This window comes from Varroa destructor, unplaced genomic scaffold (assembly GCF_002443255.2).
Source record: "Varroa destructor unplaced genomic scaffold, Vdes_3.0 BEIS01000007.1, whole genome shotgun sequence".
Taxonomy (NCBI): Eukaryota; Metazoa; Arthropoda; class Arachnida; order Mesostigmata; family Varroidae; genus Varroa; species Varroa destructor.
The window spans coordinates 34,303,399-34,315,465 of NW_019211460.1; the positions used below are offsets into that span (position 1 = coordinate 34,303,399).

Below are 12,067 nucleotides of genomic sequence, written 5' to 3' on the forward strand. Positions count from 1 at the left end.
AACAATGCTAATACATTTACATTTTATTGTCAAATCTGAGCTTCCAGATAACGACAACGCCGGCGGAACTAGTATTACCTGAAGGATGTGAGCTGAAAGTTAGAAAAATGGTTGATATATTTTTAATAAGCCGACACCATATAGATATATGTTTTAATCGGACACTGAGCGCCGCTTGGCGCGAGCGTCCGGTCCAGATATACCGACAATATGGTATTTCTTTATATCGAATGAAATTGACCTTTAAAGGAATGATATTAGAGTTTTGCCGGTAAAAAGGCCAATGTTAAGCCGTTTTTTTCTATTGTTATTGTTCTAGCGATTTTCAGTAAAACCGATAGTTACAATTTTTATAAGTTATTTTTTTAACAAAACTTACTGCTAAGATATGAGGTACACATAGTTCTAGAAACAAGGACACAGGCACCAAAATAGTTGGGTCGACACGGCCGGCTTGAACGACTAAGTCCCTGGTTGAAAAAGATCAAGGGGTGCTGCTTCAACGGCGCATACTATAGTACAAACTATGTGATTAAAAGATATTAAATAAATATCAATCAATATTTATTCGTAATCGATGAAATCCTTGAGAACAGCAACGATCCAAATCCATACCCAACGAAAGAAATGCTTGACTGATCCAAAATAAATTATTATAGATATATCTATAGTGCTGCTGTAACAGGAAGTACCTGATCTATAAAAGTCAACTGGACAGTCAAACGAAGCGATGGACTCATAAAAATAGATTGACAAGATAAGACAAGCAGCTTAACAATAAGATAAAATGTACCTTGATTGTAAACCGACTTGTCTACATATTTTTTTTTCCTTTATCATGGACTGATGTGTCCCTGTAAGCCTATGTTTAATTTTCTGAACTTACAGCTATAAGTGCGGAGTATTAAATCCCGAATAAAGGTTACAATGATTGATGCGTGCTACAATTTCGTCTGTCTATAATCTGTGTTCGAGATAAGTTTTCGATTGAAGAACTCGACCATAGGTCTGTTATTTTTCCAGTGGGAACGAAGTTGTGTTGTGTAGTGTATTTCATTATTCAACTTAGGCTCAATGTTTAACTACGCAAATAGCCGGTGTTAGATCCTCGTTAATGCTGATTGATAATAACTCAGTCAATCGTGGCAATCATCTGAAAGAGTAATCAATAAAACAAATGATAAATGAGGTAGTAATAGTAGGATAATAAATACCTACAAAAGACACAAGGCGCTTATGAGATGGAATATTTGACATAACAAAAGGAGAGATTTACCTAGATATTTTGATCCATGGAGAGATTTTAGACATTGAGAAGCATTAGAGGATTTGCTGAATATAAATTGGTAAACATCCGAGCTCTGGCGTAGGAATAGCAGACGGTCAGAGCGTGAAGAAAACGAACGGAGCGGAAATCGTCGAACACACTAATCAAGCCAGCAGAGATTTTTTTAAAATCCTATTCGGACTTGGATGCGTCTCTGCACAAACGCGCGTTATTTATATACATATTGTGCCTATCTGATCAAGCATCCGCTATATAATTTCGCATCGTAGCCTTTAGCAGGGTTCTGCTGTCCGACGACGTTACGTCTATAATGAAAACTTCGCACAGGACACTGGAAACACTGGGGGTCACCTAATGGTGCTGATTGACATGTCTGGTAATCAAAACAGCACACATGATCAGCTCTTGATTGTTTTGTAGGATCTAGACGAGATTGTGTGTACATTTGCTTTTATACATAGCTGATCCTTGGCTGTTCCTTCTAGGCCATCGAATTAGCCTGCTAGAATAGTTTCGTAAGAAGCAAATAGTACGTTGTCTAACGTATATCGTACTCGCGAATACGTTTTCCAGTGATTTGAAAATGTGTGTGATTCCCTAAAAATATCTATTCGAAATGACGAAACCGGCGTGAAACGGAAAGGATGATCGTAATTGCCGTTATAATTTGATGCAATTTACAAATTACGACGTCTATCTATGCGAAATATCTATACGGAAATATCGTGATCGAGCGTTCGGGTTGATCTTTCTGCCATGCAAAGCACAGGCAATTACGCAACGGTAAGAGCTCGTTCCACATTACATGGATTTCTGCAGTACTGCAATGCTTCTGTCATCTTGCAACAAGTCTCTGCAACGAAAGGTAACTTATATCACATTCTTGTTGATAGGCTTCTTCACCACAAGTCCACGAAATATCGTTTTACAATTCTACTAAGCAGTAAGTTAACTTTACGTGCATATGTTGCTTAATTAAGGATTAGGTTACAACACACTAACGAAAAACTTACGTCTGATAGCGATATCTATAACAATATAAGCAGTAAATAAAATTCAAACACAAAAAAGCGACACAATCCATATAAGTATTCAAGCACTGGCACAACAGCAATACGGACAAAAAAGAATCTCAACATCCAAGTTGCGGTCGCCTCTAGCGGATGTCAATGTTATCGCGGCAAACAATAAAACGGCCTGGAAAAGGGACGAAAGGGAAAAGTGGTCGAGGGGGAACATAAGATTGCAGTTATTAACTTTTGTTTATTATCAGTTGCCAGTGGCCTTCGGAATCGTCGCCCGAGGCCAACTACATCTGAGGTTTTTACGCCCCCTTATTTTTACCTCTATGGCTCCGTACAGCAGAGCAGAGTGCACGATACTCGGTTGCGTTTATTACGCAATATTGCGCTGCTTTTATAGTATATGCGCACTGAAGCGAATAAACTTGCAACAAAAACAAAGCTATTCGTGTTTGATGCGACAAAAAATAGAAAAATTACAAGTCAGGCCTTTCTTTTTGTGTTCGTGTCAAGCAAATGCCGTCCATATTGTACCACCAACTCGTAGTAGCCTTTTCTTCCCATACCTATTTGAGTAAGATAAAATGATTTCATCCGGTACGTGATGCTCATAAGACATACAATGGTCATTTAGAAAGCAATCTTGTATTGTGATCTTCGCTCTCCTTAACACTTTACCTTACCTAAATTGTCACAGGTCCATGATGCACCCTTAGTGCTTACCTAAATTTCATTAGAAAAGACCATTGAATACGGAGAAAAACAAAAACGGTCGAGGATTGTTGAAAGAAACCCATCTTGTTACACAAAAAGAAAGACTTTACTGGCTCACAAATAAGTTCAACTCAACACACAGTCATAACGATGTACCTAACTACATTCAATTAGCATAAATGAAACCTAACAAATTTATTGCCTCCTTTGGTGTTGTTGTTTATTAATAAACGTGCGAGAATATTACTATATATACACTATATATATATATACTATAAAAACACTTGAACACAACATTTTAGTGTAAAAATTGCAGATATAGTAAATCACGAATTCACCGTCACGAATTTCTCTTATTCTTTTCGAATTTACCTCAGCTTAAGAAGCATCGATTTACTTCGGCAATTTAATTTTTTTTTACTTTTTTATAACAACTTCCGTTCTAATTAAATTACTTTTGCGTGAAATGTACTTATTTAGAATTGCTTGATTTGCCGCATGTGAACATTTTTTACTAAGAATACTGCTACTCTTATTTAGAACAACTGATCAGCATTTTCTCGCAGATTTTAATCAAATTAATAATAATTAATTAATTCGAACCCGTTTTTGCTCGACTTCTATATGCTCTCTGTCGAACAGTGTTCTTTAAACAATCATCAATTGATGGTTGGCAAGCGATCACCTATATACACACATATATATATATATACATATATATATATATATATATACATATATTTCCTCCAGAACTCAAAAGTGTGCTTCACTATTTTTACATACAGTATACGACAAAAAGTATTTCTCATTTTGTAATAGCTGATTTGTTACTCACTGTTTAAAAATATAAACCTTTAACCAGACGATCACTGCTGCCCGGGCGTCTTTTGATCAAACCTCCGACGTCCCACTGCTAGCCATCTCGAGGGCTTAGAGATAGACCGTCTATCTATAAACCTGGCTGGGCCCTTTGCTAGTCCTGTTTTGCTTTGCCCGCAACGACGCCCGCGTTTTCTGTCAACATCAGTTGGCCGGTCCGCTGTTTTAGAGGATGGCACATGAAGCACAATCGGCGATAGGGTTCTTTGCGTATAAGCCAGTTTATGTCAGCCAGCAGATTCGTTTCTCCGGCGTGTATTTTGTGTATTGCTCATGACGGAGCTCATAATAGGCATAATGATGTTACTAATTCCGTGCTCATTAAGGCTGCCATCCTCGCGATGGTGACTGTTCAAGATTATTATAACATAGGTGCGGAGCAAATAGTTTTATCCGTAATTGTTGATCTCATCTTTTGCAGCACTGGAAGCGGACTCGTCCATTACGGCCTGCTTGCGGGGTGCTTGCCGGTGATATCGATATAAATTTGTCAGATTTACCAACCTACGGTACACTGAGTATACTCGAGTAGTATCTAGTAAAAAAAACACGGGGCACCATATGCGTAGATCAATAAGAAAGTTGTAGAGGAAAATCTAGTTTTTCTAAGCTCCTCTCACAAAATATTGGCTTTAATCTTCAATCTGATGTACCTATTAAGGTTTGAGTCGGCAGTAAATTAGACAAAGGCAACATGTCGGATGATTAGCGCATGGTCGTTCTGTATATGATTAAGCGGATGCGCGAACTGCAACTGGGGCACTAGAAAGACATGCCAGGGTTCGGCGTACGCATAGGACCACTCGTTTATGCCCCCGCTTAAATGGACTCCATAGAAAACTAGTTTCATCAGCTTAGTGTACACCAAGAGCTTTTTCAAGCATAGCTATGGGACGAATCAAATCATACAGGAGAGCCTAATAAAACAGGTGTTTCAATATGCCCTATCGCATATGGAGAAAGCGTTCAGGCCCTCGTCCGATAAAAGTTACTAATGGTCTAACCAAGGAAATTAAATATAGAAATATCGAGAATTTTTAAAAATTTTGGAAAAGTGCTGGGTCTCAATGACAAGTTGTCGTTCGATACAATTGTGTACAAGTTTCCACATGATCTAAAAGTTGCTCGAATAATTGAAAAATACGAATAATTGGCTTGCCATTCTCAGAGTCCAGTCATAGCTAAAGCTGTAAGGGTCCCTATACAAGTTCTTTTTTCGGAACCTTTTCCACTTAAGGTACATTCAGACACGTGTGTTAGTAAAGCCAGCCAATAATCAGATGAACGAGTTCTGTCTTTTTTGCCTGAACTAAACTATGACTTGAAGTAAACACCTAAACTTTACTATAGAAACACAAACGAGATGAATCGTACAGCGCAAACTCACATGAAACGCTGCCTACCTGAATAATAAGAAAAAACAGTAGTAGACGTAATAATCCCACATAAAAAATAATTTTTTATAGTCATTGTTATCAAGAGCTGTTCCATATACAATACAAAAGACATAAAATCACTGTAAAAATAATTTATTCATACTTATGCCGTTTTCATTAGACATAAACCTTAAGGTTTCAGTACCGATGTGGAACTCCGTTACGTTCAAATCAGGATTTATTTATTTACTCTTGTCAAACTCATCGGTTAGTATCCTGCATCAGTATTACAAGCTCAAGGTTTTTTGTCAAAACATATAATGCTGTTTTAGTTCTATCTCGTGAAGTCGTTTTTAATTGGTTCAAATTGACTTGACAGACGTGTGTACTATTCTGTTAATACTGAAAGCACACTTTTAGTGATACTGGAAGGCTTGAGACTTTCTCTGTGACTCACCTTAATGCCCGCAAGGGCACATAGCTCAACGCGCATGTCTATGGGCGGTGTCCTTTGAGGAGCTGGAAGCAATGCAACCTTCTTTGAGGACCATCGCTGTTTTGGGGCCTTTCTCAGGAAATTTGCTGCCTTCCCTCCATTGATGCGACGGAGCTCGGGTGGGTCGACTCGAGTCCAACCATCCTGGCGCCAGCCCCGACTCGGAGGGTACCCGCAATAAACAAGCCCCAGTTTTGCAATGGGGCTTGCGTCGAGGTCGACAATGAAATCGATCGTCCTACGAACGGAAATTCTTCGAAGGAGGCAAATATTGCTGAGAAAGAACTTCACTCGTTTCTTGCGATTCATACAAGCTTGCAGGAAGTAGCGATACATCTGTAAGCGAAATTGTTATTTGGTCATTTCAATAGTTACTTTCCGAGACGAGTTAACTACAAAGGGTGAATGATTAGTTTCGAGGACAGAATCGGAATCTGGGTGTTGAACCTAGTGCGGTTTGAGAGCGGAGCCCTCTGTCGTTGTGTGCAGAAGCTCGTTTACAGAACTGTGTCAGATAAACAGAGACGCAAGGAGGTCTATTTTTTTCTGTGACAAAGACAGACTAGCAATAAGGCACGCATTTTTCGAAAGTGTGCACCAATTAATTTTGTCATTAATAACCATATCGTTTGCCCTATTGTTCCTATGTTATCATTACTAGATGTAATTCGTCGTTAACTATTACAAAGCCGGTGCTCTGGTTTACCGACACAAAGTCATGATACAGACGCTTAATGGACGAAACCATTTTTTAGTTAGAATTTTCTGTTTGACCTTAAGACTGTCTGGTCTGTCCAAGAATAGTTTTTAATGGTTCAGTCAATATTTTAGGAATCATTAGTTAATTATATCTACACAAGAAACATCTAAATGGGCGCTAAGTGTCACATTTTTGTGCAATATAATATTACTTTTCGATGGCTGAACGAGGGATTCTAGCAAGGTTTCATTTTATTTATTTATAGATTTTAGGTAGAAACCCTCGTTCAGTCATTTAAAAGTCAATAGAATCCATTATCATTCCATGGGTGGGCGAAACGAGGCTTGATCCTGTAGAATCAATCCTTGACTTTTTTCCCTGGCGAGTTCCACTCCGCAAGTTTTCCAACTAATAGAATCGATATTCCTCTCTTAGCAGGGCAACGATTGCAATCGCGCACTACCCGTAGCAGTAGCAACTGTCCCCTTGTCCTCCCGTTAGTTTTCCCACAAACGGAGACCCTCACAGTTGCTCTTGCCGCCATTATCTCTAGATGAGCATATGCTTTTTCCTAGTTAGCCTTCAAAACGTTTATAGCGAAGCAGAACGAAAGTTGTGCGGGAGAAACTTCACTGTCGCGCTGTTAAGAGCTCATACAGTTGATAGGCACCTTGTCAACTCGTCGATTTGCCATAGTAAAGCTGTCAGTAACTTATTGGACACGTAAGACGTTGACAAACACCTCAACAATCCAGTACGCGTGTGTTCTTATCGGTCCATTCCTTAGTTCTTTTTTCGATTGACCCGTTCTGAACTGGCAACGAAAATAATAGCAGTAGGCGGTATGATAGCAATTTTCTTGCATTTTTGTTAATTTTTTTTGCTGTTACGTCATACAAGTGAATAAGAAAAAAAAAAGGAGAGTATATTGCATTGCAAGTAAGCCTCCGTTGCAGGGTCCAGTGAAAACGAATACGTGCTATGGATAAAAGATTGGCTCATTTCAGACCCATAGGCTGTCCTATTAATCGGCAACAATTAGAAGCAAAAGCAAGTATTAGTTCAATAGGACGGTGGCTAGACATAAATCAGCGTATGCGTAACCTTGGTACTTTCCTTTGAGGCTTCTGGGGCAATACGAAAATCACCAAATAGGGTTGACTAGTAATAATTCCACTGGACATATTGCGCAGACAAAATGTTCGTATTACCGGCCATTTAGAATAAATTATTTTATCGAACAATTAGTAATTTTGTAGAACGACTATTTCTATACTAATAACCAATCCACGATGTATAGGGTTGATAGAGCACAAAATAGGTGAGCGCAGCAGAGTGTACCACTCAAATTCTAACAATAACTCGTTGTTATTTTCCCATTTGCCAGTTAGTTTTTCATTCTCATGAGAACTGATCGAATGTGTTATGGGGTAAAGGAAAAGTGGTGATTTTTCTACGATGTTTGCTTACTTCATGGAACTCTCCAATTTTGGTTAAATTTTATAGCTATAAAGTGCCTGTTGGTAGTTGTATAGCTGCAGTTAATAATTCTTCTCTCGCTTAATTCACTACTTTACTTTCCGCTGTCTTTCTTTGAAGATGCTTTCAACTGCTTTTCATTAACTTCGACCGATACGAATATTTCATGCTGTTTCGGCAGCTGCTTGACGGGGGCAAAAGATGAAACAAAATATGTGTCGAAAAGACTTTTCTTCCTTTTCCTGGAGCCTCCATATTTTATGGCGTCGACTTGACATAAACTTCCGTCCATTCGATCAAATCACAAAGGGAGATCGCACGTTTGAATGATTTATAGAAGTTAACAAGCAATGAAACGGTAATAAAAAAAGTAAAAAAATAAGCCTAAAATACCACTGTCGCAACCTATTCTTATTAGGATTCTTATTAGGATAGATTCGGTACCGCCACTTCGATAATACCTGTAAAATCCCATTGTGTCGCTTTACATTTTAGAACCCGATTCATAGGAATCTACCAAGAAAAGGTCAGGTTTTAACCAGCGTTTCGTAACTGTAAAGGCATCACTATTTCCATGTCATTCTCTAGTACCTATTATTATTACCTGCACATCCTTTCCCGGGTTCCACACAAAGTGGGTTTCACTTAAGTGGCATAAGTAGTATCGAGACACAGGCCACCGTAAGGCTGGAGCTCATTTTAAAAAAAAGCTTGTTTTCAAGCCGTGTACAAGAATCCCGGCATTTTCACTTTGTTTCGATTACTTATTATGAGTGTTAGTGGGAATCAATACTCACATACCGTTGTAAGCTAATTATAGCAGAATTGAATGAATGAAGCATGGAAATAACATTTATTACTAAATATACCAAACATGGAAACTTCCGTAGGCCAGACCACCTATTCTAAGTATCGTCAATCTAGCAACAAATCTTGTATGCTTAACTGAACAAAATTACATCCTTGCACTTGTATATGAGACACCAAAAAATAAAGAAAAAAAAAACATTAGTGATAATCTACAAGTTGACAATCTCATATGCAGCCTTTGCACGCTGCGGACATGTTGAGAGAAGCTACTAATTTTTTTGGAACGATTCAAGATATTTTTCAGCGAAGGTTGATCTTTGCCCTGAGCAGCTAACATAGCCTAGACAACGTCCTCGTGAACGAAGCTACACAGCATATTCAGTCAACAAGTGGGCAAAGTTTCCCTGGAACTACGGGCATAACCAAAAACTGTAGCTTACAACGTGCTTGCTGATACGATTTAGGCTTCGGAAGACATTCGAACACTTTCTGGACCTGGACAACCTGGCAACCTTATTTCAAATTTGAATTACAATTATTGTAAGTTAGCAAAAACTTACAATCTATCTACTATATTACTGTCTATGCTAATTTTAACTGAAATTTTTCGTCGCTAAGTAACTACACAGTACAAAATGAAAAGGCGAAGAGAAGTTAGACAAGTCGAATTGAATGGGCTAAGAGCTCTACTACTTCTAACAATCAACGCGATCATTGGAACCGGATTTAAAGAACGTACCGACAACTTGAGCCCACAAGTTGCAAGTGGAATCAATCTTCGCAATGAGCGTTGTTTTGCCCTCTAGCTAGCCTGTAAATCTAGGACACTATTCTATTCCGGGTTAAGATTTTGCCTCCTCCTTATTCTCTTAACAACTTGTCATTTTTAGATTATCTGTGTAACATTTGTTGTCTTATTTAATCAAAACTTGATTCGTAAAATTAAAAAGGTATAAATTCGGTTGAAGAGGACGTCTGCTGATGCTCTCTAAAAGTTGCGTGTCCACGTAGGTCCTGTTGATGAACGTTACTATCGCCCGTCGCCGATGTCGAGTTTCAAATCGCGAAAATCACATGACTTTGTCTTTTTTGGCAACTAATTCCTTCAGTCTATCCTGAACAAGCGCTTGCTGATGTAGCACAACTACAATCGCTGCAGAATGCGAAAATAAAGAAATCACCTGTCAACCGAAGATAATTATTGTATTAGGGTATGGCAAAGCGTCACTGGCCAAATCAACTTCAATGTCCTGATGAGTGTTCTCATTGTACTTGAAAATATCATTTCGCAGAGTGGTGACGAGCATGCCGGAATGAGACCTGAAATCTTCAACTCACTGAGGAATCGAATGTTGAATACCGAAAAAACAGTAGAAAAACTTATGAAAGTATGGAAATAAATCAACACATATGATAAGTACAAATCCCAAATTCCACGATTTCGTTGAGTCGAAGACAGCTTCTATCGTCTGTCGTCTGACAACTGACGGATGGGTTTTCCGGGTTCCTGACGGTTTCCGAAGTCAAGGCAGCTTCTTCGTTCACGACTTGCAACGAAGCAGCCTCGTCTAAAGTAATGCTTTGCTGACTTCGTCTGACGCCACCTTCTAGTTTGACTTCCTTAGCAATGAGAGCTTCAGCTACTTGGATTTTATCACAAGTTTTCTGTGGCTTGGTTCCTAGAAAAAGAGCCTGATTAACATCTTCTGAGGGACATTCGACAGATATATTCTTTCATTCACATCATGGCTAATTCTCCAGAGGAACACGTACGTCCTGGGCAGAGCATACTTTTCTAGCCGTACAGCTAACGGTGTCGCCAATTGCACACGGTTCTTGTGTTCTTTCTATGGAAACGTCTGAAATTGCCATTCCCGGATATTCACTGATAAAGATCAGTCTATTGCTTGGTGCGTGCTCGGTGCAGTGTTTTTCAAACTGTAATCGTACAGTGTACTTTTCATCAGTGATCAGTGTTTGCGCAATGCCTGCACGATTAATCGAAGAGCCTCGTGTCAACGACTCGCCGTCCTGATTCGGCATGGGTAAGGTGCTTCGGGGCTAACCAGCTGATGTTCCCAACAAACCAACCAAAAGTTGATTTGCCAACGAAGTCTTGACCGCGTTAGATGTTGGCAGTTTGGAATTTATGGTAACCTTGCGTGTTAGCGATGCACTGTTGCCAACTAGCATCTGCCAGCAGACGCTGGTCAACAGCTGTCCGCACACTTTTTCATTCTGACTTGCAAAAATCTCGGACAAGTACGATGCTCGCCGGCTGGAGTTCTGACAAAATTCCTGTTTGCTAACGGATACTGGCCGGTTGCCTCTCGCTGATAATCTTGAAGTTCTTACTCATTTGTAGCACACGCAACTTCTAGACGGGCGACACGTGGGTCGTTCAAGTTAAAATCATATTCAGTCGGTTCTGGTTAGCTGCTATAAAACTTCCTAATTGCTGTTTATATATGTCGCTCGATGACTACTTGCCTAAAGGTTTGATCATGCCCCTGCTCGTGGACAGTCGGAGGCTGTCCTTGGTGAACGACTTCATTTGATTCTTCCGTTGACAAACAGTCTGAACGGTATTTTGATAAATTATGGCTCTCGAGTCACGTTTATAGAATGCTTGAGAGTCTTCTTTAGATTTTTCCTGAGAATCTTGCTCGTAAACCCCGTCATAATTATCGTCATAATCTGTCTGAGTACCTTCCGAGTACAATGTTTGAGCTACCTGACAATCTTCGCTGTAAGTTACACGAGCTCTATAGAATTGCTCAATGATTTCGTTGAGAACAACTTCGTAAGCATATTGGTCGCAACGATCTTGAGCGGTACTTCCAAATTTCGTAGTATCATTCTCATGCTCGAGGCTATCCTCTACGTAGACTGGTTGAGTTCCCTAATATGCTGCTTACGTGTGTACGTGCGTACGTAGACAACCTGAGTGTCTTTCCCATAGACGGCCTGCGTACTTGTCTCACACAGAGCTTCAGTTCCTGTTTTGGGACCTATCCGTACGCCTTTTTCATTAATCACCTGCGCTCCGCTTTTGTATATTAGTTTCTATGCAGGTTCATAGAATATACGAATGCTACTTTTGTAAGTCATCCGACCATTTTTTATATATTGTATAGGACCACCTTCCGTATATTCTACGAGGACGGTTTCATAGATGATTTGCGATCCAGCTTCGTATTGCATAGCAGTCTCATCTTTGCGGATTATTTGACCTGTCGCTTCATGTTTGGCTACAGAAGATGCGCGCTGCTCATCAGCGTTGTATGCAGCGCTGTCAGACGT

General features: G+C 39.5%; 1 protein-coding gene across 8 annotated transcripts in view; it reads right to left on the reverse strand.

Moving 5' to 3' along the window:
* Positions 1-12,067, reverse strand: part of LOC111254122 (uncharacterized) — an 18,691-nt gene continuing 6,624 nt past the window's right edge. For 3 of the 8 annotated variants that reach the window (XM_086975852.1, XM_086975851.1, XM_086975850.1), the window contains 2 exons: positions 5,737-6,111; positions 2,148-4,063 (listed from right to left, as the gene is read on the reverse strand). In XM_086975852.1, coding sequence (XP_086831978.1) covers positions 3,998-4,063; positions 5,737-6,111 — 441 coding nt within the window. In that variant the 3' untranslated portion in view covers positions 2,148-3,997. The other 5 variants (XR_015317833.1, XR_015317832.1, XM_086975853.1 and 2 more) reach the window with 5 other exon arrangements.